Consider the following 12,762-nt stretch of genomic DNA (forward strand, 5'->3'; position numbering starts at 1 on the left):
ATTTTGATTCCGCACATCTACATCAAGGGCAGCTTCGACCATGGAGTCGAGGGCAGCAGGAGACGACAACGGTGAGGCCCAGCGAGCTGCAATCGAAMGCGAACTGGCCGACAAGCTACGAAACCATAACGACTATCTCAAGAGCTTCGACGAGCCGCAAGCCAACCACATTTCATCTTCCGAAACCGCCACTGATGTACATACACCCAGCAATGGCGTCGTTGCTCAGCCGTCTCAAACTTCGCTCCAACCGCCAGAACCAGCATTGCAATCGGTTACAAACCACGCCGATCCACAGAATTCGACGAGCGCGGCAGGGCCAGCGGTAGCGACAGCGCAGGCAGTGGCGCTCGATGGGCAGATGGCTGAGGAGCAGCAGCTCGAACCAGATGTGTGTCGCATCCCACGTCCGCCGAGGCGCCGCTTGAGGCGTTCTCCCGCGAGTGAAGAAGATCTAATGAACGTGTACGTATAGGAAATTGATAGTGACTCTGCTCTGGGTAGCGATGCGTGAGACTCCTCTCAGACCACAGGGGGTAGTCGTAAGCTGACGGTCAAGTAGAGCAAGCATTACCACCAGCCTGAGCGAGTCCATATACAATTATCGCAGGGAACACGGCAGGACTTATCATGGTAAGGCATAGTGATATGCTYCAAAGCGAGCCGATAGATGTTGACGGACGTCCAGCGTACAAAGACGGCAAATACATCTTTCCCAATGATGAAGTAAGCGCATTGCCTGCTACCACCCAAAGCGCAATGCATCTGACCCAGCCTAGCGAGAAGCCGATCGTCTTGACCTGCAGCACCATCTTCTGCGCATAACGTATGCGAACAAGCTGTTCTTTGCGCCCATTGAGAATCCCAGGAGATGTCTAGACGTTGGRACGGGCACAGGCATATGGGCGGTGGATTTCGCGGATGACTTTCCAGACTGCCAGGTGACTGGTATCGATCTGAGTCCCGGCCAACCCACACTGTACGTTTCGTTGTGGGTGTCTACCAGAACGCCAGTAGGCTGACTTTCGCAACCAGTGTTCCGCCAAATCTGAAGTTCGTGATTGACGATGCCGAAGACATGTGGCTTTATCAGGAGAAATTCGACCTCATCCACGCACGATTAATGTCGGGATGTTTCTCGGACTGGCCAAACTTTCTACGACAAGCTTACGAGTGAGTCCGAGTCCGAGCATTGGCTTTTAAGAAATTCTGTCGCTGAACAAGTTTAGCAATCTTGAGCCAGGCGGATGGCTTGAGCTCCAGGACTACGGGCTTCCCGTTCGGTCAGCAGATGGGACGCATCTCGGCACTAGCCTCTTTCTATGGGGCCAACTCCTTTGCGAAGCTGCGGCGAAGATAGGACGACCCCTCGGCTCCGACGCATCTGAGCATTTTGAAGAGTGGATGAAAGAAGTCGGGTTTGTCGATATCCAGCAGAAGATGTTCATGTGGCCCACAAACAGTTGGCCCAAAGATGCATTCATGAAGGAGCTCGGACGCTGGAATCAGGTCAACATCATTGACGGACTCGAAGCATTTTGTTTGGCGTTGTTGACGAGAGGTCTGGGATGGAAGAAGGAGGAGGTGGACGTTCTGGTGGCCAAGACGACGTCTGATTTGCGCAACAGGCGAATCCACGCTTACTTCCCGATGCCGGTCATTTATGGGCGAAAGCCCTTTCCAGGCGAGACTTCCAACGGTTGGTGAGGAGGGCAGAGATATGTATAAAATTTGTTCTGAGGCCGTTGAGATCGCCAGCAATGTTGATATGCGACTCCGTCCAGAATGACATGCTTATGGCAAGCGAAGTTGCCGGACGGCCAATAAGCTAGATGAGAGCGTATCAATTCTCTAACCCCAAACAAGGAGTGGTACCGCGCTGATGAAGGTGAAACGGAGCCTGACTCTGTGGCAACATGCCGTGCATTGGACTCGCCATGTTTCCCAACAACGCCACACAAACCGACAAGAAGGCGAGGATAAAGTCAACGTATTCCATTGCCGTCGTAAGAATGCGAGATAGGCCCGTAAAGACCGTTGCTTGCCGTAAATGCAGGCCCCAGGCCTCAAAGGTCTCTGTCACCCAGTGCTACGTCATATTCTTGCAGGTATCGTCGCACGCACACTCGCAAGGACGAGAAGCCTTGATCTGCTAACGAGGAGATGGTCTTGAATGTGACTCAATCGAAGAGGCTTTGGAAGCACGGGAGAAGGAACCAGGCACCTTGCTGGTGCAGCGCGCGCGCCGATAGCGCGATAACGAAGTGAACGCCGAATGCGTCTGGCCACCTCCCAGCCACGTCATCGTCGCTTCTTTGCCTCGCAGTCGCTCGCCCGTGCCCGTCCAAAAATGCAAGCGACGGAGACGTCAAAATGTGAGCTTCCAGTAGATTCGCACATGTTTGCCATGGCGCGAAGTCRCTTGTGGAAAGTGAAGTGGAATAGTGAATGAGTGCGGTTGGAAAGTGGAACCTTCCAGGCATTCGCTTTAGTGTCGTCACGAGACAGCTGCGCCTCCCTTCCTCTTTAACACCCTCTCGACACCTTCTGTTTCCTTTCATCCACACTCCACACCTCCAACAAACACCACCACTTCCAACACTCACACTCGTCAGCACCACCAACAGCCAGACCACCCACAATACCACACACACCACACGACCGCAACCATGCAGATCTTCGTCAAGACTCGTGAGTAGTACCCCGCTCCGCGCCGGCTGCCGCCGCCTCCATTATGGTGGCGGTCACGTCGCTCCCCTCAATACCCGCCCAATACTGACATTTATCTCAGTGACTGGCAAGACCATCACCCTTGAGGTTGAGTCGTCTGACACCATCGACAATGTGAAGAGCAAGATCCAGGACAAGGAGGGCATTCCCCCAGACCAGCAGCGCCTGATTTTCGCTGGAAAGCAGCTTGAGGATGGCCGCACCCTCTCCGACTACAACATCCAGAAGGAGTCCACTCTGCATCTCGTGCTCCGCCTGCGCGGTGGTATGCAGATCTTCGTCAAGACCCTCACTGGCAAGACCATTACCTTGGAGGTTGAGTCCTCTGACACCATCGACAACGTCAAGTCAAAGATTCAGGACAAGGAGGGTATTCCTCCAGACCAGCAGCGTCTGATCTTCGCCGGAAAGCAGCTTGAGGATGGTCGTACCCTCTCCGACTACAACATCCAGAAGGAATCTACTCTCCACTTGGTCCTCCGTCTGCGCGGTGGAATGCAAATCTTCGTCAAGACACTCACTGGCAAGACCATCACGCTGGAAGTTGAGTCATCAGACACAATCGACAACGTCAAGTCCAAGATCCAAGACAAGGAGGGAATCCCACCAGACCAGCAGCGACTCATCTTCGCAGGCAAGCAGCTCGAGGACGGCCGAACACTGTCAGACTACAACATCCAGAAGGAGAGCACACTTCACCTGGTTCTTCGTCTTCGTGGCGGCCAGTAGACAGGCGGTCTAGGCTAGGCGGGAGTTTTGGGGATTTGCTTTTCATGCCTGATTACGACTTTATGGGTGGCAGATTGTCACGAAGCGGGAAATAGMACACGTGCGAAAGGCACAGATGGTTGTTGAAATGAATATAACCGCCGAGAGATGGTGATCCCGTCTCTTCTCTTCCAGCTCTGCGCGCTCGTTGTGATTGTGACTGTAACCGCGGCACGTCATGTCGGCGCCGATGTCGCTGTTGCCAAATAACTTGTGCCTTGGTGCAGGAYGACAAGCCTTGTATATTCTTTGGTCCTTTCCCATGCCTCCCTTCTCTTAAGCACATGAGATGCATCGGGTATCTCGAAATCCATGGCCTACTTAAATCGTCGCCTCTGGCTTTGGAACAGCCTCGATTCCCCTCCACGATAGAGACCGTGCATGTCTTCCAAGGTTGTCCTGCAGGCACAGTCACGCATCATCGCGTCGCACACGCCGAAGTTTCTCCCACCTTCATCTTCATCTTTGCCTACACAGCAGCACTTCACACGCACATCGATGAGATTCGTATAAAGAAGCTTGCGATGTGCTCAGTGGTAGGTGTCGCCTCWCAGCCCTTTCGATTCTGATGCATCCATCTTTCTTCTTCCACGTGAAGCTCGAGCTCTACCCTACCCGTGCAGCGAACAGCGAGCGACCCAAGAACGGTAGTAAAAGGCTCTCCACAGGCAGCAGCAGCAAGACCATCTTTGTCCCTCCACAAGGCACCGACATCTTCAAGGCAAACCTCCCCGCGCACAAGACCAGCGAGTGGACAAGCTATAGCTTCTCTCGAGATTCACCACAGGGTAGCATATCTGGACACAATCAGCGCAACGAACCACTGTCGCCTGAGGATCAATTCCGCCGCCAGAAACACTTCAACACCTCCCCCGAGACCAATCGAGACTCCCACGGGGATGCGCTACTGCTGCCCGAGCGGAGCCAGCAGTTGAGAAGAGACGTGCCTGCATCACCGCGGACGACACCTACCGTGAGGCACTCGAACGAGGCGGCCGCGAGGGACTGGCGTTACGACGCGGTAGAGATTGAGAGTATCGATATGGAGAGTCGCAGGGACAAGAGCGGAGCGGGTGGGGGACTACACACCAAGGCTGTCTTTCTACCCTCTGATCCAAAGACAACAGACGTCGGTTGGGGTGTTGTGCATCTGTACCGTGATGCGGAGGAGTCAGCCCTGCTAGAGGATGCCACTGCATTGCGGAAGCAAGTTGCGGGCAAGGAGGACGTCCTCAAGGAGGAAGACTGCACAACACTTTGCATTCTCGCCGTGCCGTCTTGGATGATGCCATCGGATTTGCTTGGATTCGTTGGCGACGAGGCCCGCGAGGACGTGATCCATTTMCGCCTGATCAGGACGGGGAGGGCAAACAAGTACCTGGTGCTCATGAAGTTCCGCTCGGCGAGAAAGGCCAAGGAGTGGCAGAAGCTCTACAATGGGCGTCTCTTCAGCTCAGCCGAACCAGAGAATTGCCATGTTGTTTTCATCAAAAGCGTGGAGTTCCTCTCTCCCAACTCCAACGCCGACGGCTCCGGCTCTCACATTGAAGCAGGCGCCGCAGCGAACTTTCCATACAATACGAACGATCCTTTTACACCTGTGCAGTCACATGGGATCAGCAAGGGCCAAAGCATTTCCAGCACCAAGCCATTGGCACCACCTCCGCCCAACCTCTTAGAACTACCTACATGTCCGGTGTGTCTCGAGCGCATGGACGAAACCACCGGCCTCCTCACTATTCTCTGTCAGCACGTCTTCCATTGCGCTTGTTTGGAGAAGTGGCGCGGAAGCGGTTGTCCTGTCTGTCGGTACACGCACTCTCCATCATACACATTTCCTTATCCTCGACCACATGGAGGTGAAGGCGAGGATGGGAATCCCCTCTGCTCTGCTTGCGCGGGAACTAACAACTTGTGGGTGTGCTTGGTATGCGGGAATGTTGGTTGCGGTCGCTACGATTCTGCACATGCATACGCACATTACGAACAGACAAGCCACTGCTATGCCATGGACATCAATACGCAGCATGTCTGGGACTACGCTGGAGATGGATACGTTCACAGACTCATCCAGTCAAAGCCGTCCATGTCGAATAATGTGCATGAAACGGGGGGTAAAGGCGGTGCAGTGGATCTTCCTCTACGCCACCGGCACGCAAATGAGGCTTTCCGCGCGGAAGGAGGTGATTCGGTTCCACGAGAGAAGATGGAAAACATGGCGACGGAATACACGTATCTCCTGACCTCACAGCTTGAGGGACAACGCCGATACTTCGAAGAGCAAGTGGAGCGGGCGGTGGACAAAGCCAGTCAAGCATCCGCTCGTGCTGATGAAGCCGCCGCGTCTGCCCTTGCTGCCAATGCAGAACTCAGCACTGCTCGATCGGAGCGGGAGAGCGTATTGGCTGCTTTGACAAAGTTGGAAAAAGCATTCGAGAAGAGTGAGAAGACAAAAGGAAAGTTCGAGACCATGGCAAGGGACATGAGTGGGCAGTTGAGAGAGGAAAAGATGTTGAACGAAGGCTTGATGAAGAGGATTCGAGCTGCGGAAACACAGGCAGAACAGGCCATGAAGGCCGCCGAAGTCGCTCAGAATGAGAAGAAGGAGCTGGAGGAGATGAATCATGACCTGACAATGTTCATTTCTTCCCAGGAGAAGGTCAAAGAACTCCAAGCGCAGGGTGAGGAAGTGGTGGATGGCAGCGTTAGTGTCCCCGATCCTCCAGCAAAGAGGGGAAAGGGGAAAGGTCGGAAGAAGTGAGAGGACCCTTTTTCACAGAAAGCAAAGCTACTGCTTGTCATTCTGGACCTTGCTTGCTCCTCGATAGTCTCTTGGGACACTTTGAATGATTTGATGCCTTTCGATGTCGTGAGAGCAGCAGGGGAGGTACCATGCCCACAGGCTTCCATTCAATTGATGGAGGAACTGCCTGATAAGTTACCACTCGCTTGCAAYGGTAGCGATCACTAGGGAGGGATTGGAAGGCCTACCTTCACGATAGCGACGAACTGTCTGGAGCTGCACTGACCCAAAGGAAGCTGTCCCTTACCCCCTGGCGGTATGACTTCCAAGAATGTATTCTTCTGCTGGCCGAGATATTCTCGTTGTCGCTCTCGCTCACTGAAGATCAGCTGATCTGAACGATGGAGCGGGGAACTGGAGATATACCGCTGACAGGGGAGGAGCTGGAAAAGCAAGGAGCTTTCCGGATCAAGAGTTCCACGACTCATTCCGCTATGCATCCGTATGACAGAGTTATATAGAAAAAGAAATACTACTGTTGAAGTGTCGAATAGACAAGAATCAACAGTCAGCAAATCAACCAACCAACCAACCAACAATGGCTCAAGTAACGCGTTCAACACCGTTCAAAGTCTCTCTCATGAACCGCGAACTCGACGATCCTGAATACTACCAAGACAACGACGGCAGGGCGTATACTTCGTCATCTTTGGCGGTCGGAGGCCATGGCTACGTGCAACCTGCCCTCTTCCCCAATCAAGTCCATACTCCCGCCGCAACTCGCTTCCGCAATATGCTCATCGACACGGAMAAATTGATCGTTTGTCCCGGGGTGTATGATGGTTTATCTGCAAGAGTGGCTCACGAGGTGGGCTTTGAAGCCTTGTATATGGTAAGTCTTTCCCCCCTCCACGAACGAACGATGCCTTGAGCCAGTAGATGAGTTAATATGTTTTTTTGATTTGATTCTAGACTGGAGCTGGAACAAGYGCCTCTCGTCTCGGACAGCCGGATCTAGGGATCGCTCAGCTCGCTGAGATGCGCTATAATGCTGAGATGATTGCCAATTTGAATCCTCATGTGCCGTTGGTTGCTGATATGGATACTGGCTTTGGGGGACCTATCATGGTTGATAGGGCTGTTACGGAATATGCTCGAGCTGGCGTTGCTGCGTTTCATATTGAAGTGAGTTCATTCTTGTCCTTCTTCGTCCAGATTCTAGAACCATACGAAAGCTGACAAGGAACCAAGGATCAATTGTTCCAGAAAAGGTGTGGTCATTTAGCTGGTAAGGATGTGGTCAGTTTGGAGGAGTACATTCTGAGAATCAAGTAAGAATTGTTCCCTTGTTGTCCAAGTCTGGGAATGAGACTGATGAAAGAACTCCAGAGCTGCCAAGGCTGCCAAGGAACGAGCCAGAAGCGATATTGTCATCATAGCGCGAACCGACGCTCTGCAAAAGTACGGCTATGAGGAATGTATCGTGCGTCTACGCGCAGCACGAGACGCCGGTGCAGACGTGGGTCTTCTGGAAGGGCCTACGAGTAAAGCCATGGCTCGACAAGTTGTGATTGATATGGCTCCCATGCCACTCTTGTTGAATATGGTAGAGCATGGTGTCACGCCATTGATTTCGACGAGCGAGGCAGAGGCGATGGGGTACCGGATCATGATCTTTTCGTTTGTTTGTGTGGGGAGTGCTTTTCTTGCTATGCAGGAAGCTTTGAGGAGGTTGAAGAGAGAAGGGATTGCGGGACTCAAAGAGCTGACGCCGAAGGTTATTATGGATACGTGTGGGATGCAGGAGAAGATGGATATCGATCAGAAGGCGGGAGGATCGATGGAAAAAGCTTAAGCGAGGATGTAGTATATTGAATGAATAAAAAACAAACCAACATGAACTCTTCCAAATGCAAAGAGATGAAATGGTGAGGCAGTCTGCTCAATTGCTCGTGAGGCGGACACTGACGTACAATAGACGTAGCCGATCTGACTGTGAAGTCGCCCATTCTATCATCGATTGAATGCTGTTAACAGAAAGACTGTACGAGCTCGCATACCAAATCATAGGAGGTGCTGCTGCGTTGGTTGTAAGTGAGGGTGCATTGCGAAGCCGTCCACGCTATACCGAGACTGTTGACTTGGATGTATCTTGTGATGAGTGAGTGCGGTGCCACAGACATCGTCCGAGAGATTGGATGTGCCCTCTCGATGGCCTGAGATTCCAGGCTAGTACAATGGTCCGTTGACACCACTTTCTAGGAGTTGATCTGGTGGCTTGATATGAGACGATAGCCGAAGAAGGGAGAGCGGGAAATTGCTGCCAGCGCATGTGTTGGTGTGTGTGCGCGATCGTGGCCCACAACCTTGAGCCGTGCAACTACCAACTATCACGTAAAGCTATAGTGTGCACGGAGACGATTGGATTACTCAACCGAATTGTGGCACATTGTGGCTTCAGATCGAGAGTGGAAAAGAAAAGGGGAAACCAAAGCCGGCGTGTCCGTGGATCGCTCAAGATCTCGGTTCGGTAACTGTGATGTGAACCTCAATGCCCTGGTTGTCACACCGTGTCACTGTTTAGACGAATGTGCAGAAAGAGGCTTGCTTTGGAGGTGCTTCCTGTTCGGCGGAGGAGRTCTTGACAGTGGCTTGTCGATCATGCATGGCTTGAGGAAGCAGCCCAGTGTTGTCAGATGACACGCAGAGGACCACACGCTGACCATGTCGTAAGTCATTAGAAAGGCGCGAGCGAGGTGGGAGAAAAAGATGGTGATTTGTGGAACGACTCGCGTTCGCCATCAAGACAATGGCTACCGATCTCTTCTCGTGCGCAACGTAGTGCTTGGGCATCTTTGCACTGGGGTGGAAGCCCCACATGCGCAAGATGATTGTGCGCTTGAAATGGATGAGTGAAACGAAACTGTCGAAAGAAAGAGAGACAGATCGCGGCAGCCTACGAACCACCTTCGTCGGCGAGTTTGGTCTGCTGGCAGAGACATTCGCGAAGACCGACTGATGAGGCACGTGCCTGTGCTGCTGCAATATCATATCAGCACATCTCGATAGCACCGTCTCCAGTTCTTTGTCGCTCGAGGATGGCTACACGCGAATCACGTACTCGCCCAGATCTGGCGGTATTTTGATCAAGATCAGATCGATCGATCGATCGATCAAGTGGTCGCTCGAGGAGAGAGACTGGGTCCGTTCTTACAGATCTTGTGGGCCTCATTCACTCCAGATCGATAGAGGGAGAGGGAGAGGTCTCGCACAAGGATGGCGCACCTTCAAAGATGGCTTCTGTTGCAGCCCGCGAGAGGTCTTTGATGGCGCCAACAGCTTCGCGGCCAGCGTACTGCGTCTTCCATCCAGGGCAATTCTCATTGGTGGTACGGCGGTGTGCAGCATATTTCCATAGTTTCAGGTGAGGTGAGGGAACATCGAGGCGGTGTGCGGTCTTTGGCTTCGATCTTGCTGACTGATGGACGCGTCGGGCTCGGTCGAATGCTCCTTCTGGTCTCTAGCTCTTGCCTCGCGAGTCGCGACTCACGAACACTGGGCGTGCTGAGCAGACTTTCGTCTAGTTGCAGAGTCCAGCGGCACTTGGGTTGGGTCTTGACTCGTTGACGCCTCACTTCATCGACATGGAAGCAACTTCCAGAGACGTCGCCCGGCTGGAAGCGTCACACATCAAATAACCCCCAGCGCCCCGCTCGCTCGCCTAAATTTAGTTTGAGTTGGGTTACCACTGTACGCAACCACTGATCCAAGCGCGACAGGCGACGACGACTCTCCAGGTCTATCCCGGTTCTGCCAGCGCAGCACAGCCAGCCAGGTTGCGACTTGCGAGTGCCACCACACACCCTCTCCATCTCCGACATCTTGACAGCCGACGGCTACTGGCTCGAGCCTCGCGATCACTCGAGCACCTCATCACCAACCTCGCTAATTTCGAGTTCTACCGCATACCTATCTGTAGGTATTGATGGATCCCCTCGCAGGGACCAGGGCTAGGTCTCGGCAAAGTCAATGCTGCGTCGACGTGCGTGGAAGGAGCAAATGAGCGCATGCCAACAAATCTGCTGCCCTTCGTCTTCTCCACCGCGGACATGCCCGCACTCCACTTTTCCCAAGCTCCTTCCTACAGACTACAGTATACCATTCCATTAACCGCAAGTGGAGTCGAGGACTCCTTTTTATTTTATTTTAGCACGCGGTACCCAATGGTGCGGAGGAGCGCGTTTCCTGGCCGGAATCGTGCCCGACGTCCCGTCGCGTCTCTCGTGCGACCCTTCGACTTCAGCATTCTGCAGTCATGATCACCGGAGATTGTGATTCGGAAAGTCGCGATTTGCTGTGACCTTGGACCCTTGCCTTGTTGGCATTGATGGCGGCGGCTGTGGCTTGCATGAAAACACATCAACCGCTCCCGCACGCTTGTCTCCAAAGAACTCTGATGGCTTCATGAGCTGCGATGCGAGTAGTTACTGTATGAGCTGTCTGACTTTCTCGCTGCCTTCAACCTTGACAGCTGCTACTTCGGTTACACGCCGCCGCGTCCGGCACTGTTTGGTTTGCTCCGCGGGCCTAAAGACGGGCACCATGCGGTTTGGCCTTGCTGCTGCCAGCACTACCTACCCTACGGTAGATGGGCACGCACTCCCTCCCACACGCGGCGGCGTCGTCTCGCGTTGACCTCGAGTACGACAGAATCCTGTTTCTGCATACTCATATCGCGTGCCCGCCGCTCACTGCATGAACGTCATGTCTCTCCATGCCGTGCGGCCACCCTCCGCAGCGTGGCGGGAACTTTTTCTGGCGTGGATGCCACAGGGATCTCGTGTGTTATCCGCAGTAGTTGCCGTGCCGTGCAGCAGCTCTACTGTATTCTATGTATCGTTCCGAGCAACTAGCGTTCTCCCGCCGACGCTATCGATGCAGAGCCCAGTGCGCTGTTTCCCTCCTTCCACAACCTGCCCGACTTTGCTTTCCCGWCTCGACAGCCAGCAATTCCGCCCGGGGTGAGACGAAGGCCGGGCTGGTGTTGCTGCTCCCATGGTCCGTCCATCGTGCCTGCTCCCCTCCCTCGACTCGCCACGCACTGCCTTCCCAGGTTGGCTCGAGGTACCCGACCGACCCTTSCTCGATCTGCACTTCGAGGTTGCCCGTCGTTGCATGCGGAGCTCATGCCTGTCAGGCTTCGATCATTAACTTTCTCTGGCCAAAACATACGCCAGCACATCAATTATGGGTCCTGGCTTCCGAATGGTCCCTCCAAACTCCCAGCGGCATTGCAGCTGTTCATCTCGTGCACTCTGCCTGCGTCCACTCTGCTGGGACCACCTGCGTATCTACCCTTCACACCGGTGTCCTGTCGGGTGAGAGCTGCCTTCCTCTCCCTTCATTGTTGTCCCATCATCCATGTTTCATGTCGTCGGCCGAAGATCAACATATACCGCGCGTGGATTTCTTGTGATCATTGCATGCTTTCGGCCTCACACATAAAGCCCATTGCCCGTCGTCATTTCTCTCGACGCCTTGCACACACCGCTTCCAGCACTATCCATCCCTCCATCGTCGTTGACATTGACTTTGATCCCGTCGCCGCTCTGCAGTGCGACCACTTGAACGAACGGACGAAAAGGCAGGAAGACGCTTTCAGTATATCCCCGCCAGGCACAATCCAACGATACTTCTCCACCACAGCCACTCTTTCTTGATTGGAGCCACCATGTTCTACACAATGTACTTGTCGAGTAAGTCACGTCTGCCGGAGCACCAAGATCGTCCCGCTTCTCATGCAGGTCAACGTCTTCGCGGCGGAAGTAGAACATTTGCTGACCCATGCTTTCACTGTAGGCGTCTGTCAGCGTCGCCAATGGCCAGATCCACACTATGAACCATTCCGTACCCGCTCTGGTCACTTCTGCAAGGTCCGCGTGAACAACCGCGAGTACAGCACCGAGGTGGCGTATGCTACGGAAGCCCTTGCTCGGGATGGTGCCGCGCAAAAGGCTTATATGATATGTCGTAACTTCTCTGTCAACGACGGCATGTTCCCCGGGCAGAGACCCGGACAGAGAACCTCCGCTGGAGCTATTCAAGGTCTCCCAGTTGCCATTGGAACAGGACGAAGAAGCAACCGCAGTTCCGGGGCCAGCTACGATACTGCCAGTACCGACGGCACGAGCAGTGGCAGCAACAGTCCCAGGAGCACCGAAAGCGGCTTTGAGCAGCAGATGCGACAGGTCACACAACAGGTACCCAAGCCGACGAAGCCTCATGGTTCGAGGAGGTCGAACATGGGTCAGGAGGACTACGTTTGCTACTGTCGCCGCGGCGCGGTTCGTGCATATGGTCGATGCGCTTGGTGTTTGAGAGAAAGCGGATGGGCGTGAGCACCGAGCCGGCCCAAATTCACTTGTTTTACACCCCAAAACTTCTTTATGGGATGCCGCGAGGCATATGATGACTTTACGAGTATTGCTTTCGAGGATTCGCAGATTGGATGCGGTTGGTGA

General features: G+C 53.8%; 6 protein-coding genes; 5 read left to right on the top strand and 1 right to left on the bottom strand.

The window, feature by feature from the left end:
• Positions 1–40: 40 nt before the first annotated feature.
• RCC_06510 (related to methyltransferase) lies at positions 41–1,707 on the top strand (the record flags this gene model as incomplete). XM_023771773.1 has 7 exons in its annotated part: positions 41–391; positions 476–510; positions 563–633; positions 689–726; positions 780–979; positions 1,036–1,173; positions 1,230–1,707. The coding sequence occupies 7 exons, from the start codon at positions 41–43 to the stop codon at positions 1,705–1,707; spliced, it is 1,311 nt and encodes a 436-aa protein (XP_023627541.1).
• A 962-nt stretch (positions 1,708–2,669) lies between these two features.
• Positions 2,670–3,459, top strand: RCC_06511 (probable UBI4-ubiquitin; the record flags this gene model as incomplete). XM_023771774.1 has 2 exons in its annotated part: positions 2,670–2,691; positions 2,792–3,459. The coding sequence occupies 2 exons, from the start codon at positions 2,670–2,672 to the stop codon at positions 3,457–3,459; spliced, it is 690 nt and encodes a 229-aa protein (XP_023627542.1).
• A 607-nt stretch (positions 3,460–4,066) lies between these two features.
• RCC_06512 (related to cytoplasmic Zn-finger protein BRAP2 (BRCA1 associated protein)) lies at positions 4,067–6,259 on the top strand (the record flags this gene model as incomplete). Its single annotated transcript, XM_023771775.1, has 1 exon — positions 4,067–6,259. One exon carries the CDS (start codon positions 4,067–4,069, stop codon positions 6,257–6,259), a length of 2,193 nt encoding a protein of 730 aa, XP_023627543.1.
• Positions 6,260–6,839: 580 nt separating this feature from the next.
• RCC_06513 (related to carboxyphosphonoenolpyruvate phosphonomutase) lies at positions 6,840–8,096 on the top strand (the record flags this gene model as incomplete). XM_023771776.1 has 4 exons in its annotated part: positions 6,840–7,133; positions 7,214–7,426; positions 7,493–7,572; positions 7,631–8,096. The coding sequence occupies 4 exons, from the start codon at positions 6,840–6,842 to the stop codon at positions 8,094–8,096; spliced, it is 1,053 nt and encodes a 350-aa protein (XP_023627544.1).
• Positions 8,097–8,821: 725 nt separating this feature from the next.
• RCC_06515 (uncharacterized protein) lies at positions 8,822–9,649 on the bottom strand (the record flags this gene model as incomplete). 2 transcript variants are annotated; one of them, XM_023771777.1, is made up of 2 exons in its annotated part: positions 8,822–9,280; positions 9,527–9,649. In XM_023771777.1, 2 exons carry the CDS (start codon positions 9,647–9,649, stop codon positions 8,822–8,824), a joined length of 582 nt encoding a protein of 193 aa, XP_023627545.1. The 2 variants fall into 2 exon arrangements, with proteins under 2 accessions (XP_023627545.1, XP_023627546.1); XM_023771778.1 differs by having other exon boundaries at positions 9,198–9,272.
• Positions 9,650–11,972: 2,323 nt separating this feature from the next.
• On the top strand, positions 11,973–12,639 carry RCC_06516 (uncharacterized protein; the record flags this gene model as incomplete). XM_023771779.1 has 2 exons in its annotated part: positions 11,973–11,997; positions 12,101–12,639. The coding sequence occupies 2 exons, from the start codon at positions 11,973–11,975 to the stop codon at positions 12,637–12,639; spliced, it is 564 nt and encodes a 187-aa protein (XP_023627547.1).
• Between the last annotated feature and the right edge of the window lie 123 nt (positions 12,640–12,762).

This window comes from Ramularia collo-cygni, assembly GCF_900074925.1.
Source record: "Ramularia collo-cygni strain URUG2 genome assembly, contig: RCC_scaffold09, whole genome shotgun sequence".
NCBI lineage: Eukaryota > Fungi > Ascomycota > Dothideomycetes > Mycosphaerellales > Mycosphaerellaceae > Ramularia > Ramularia collo-cygni.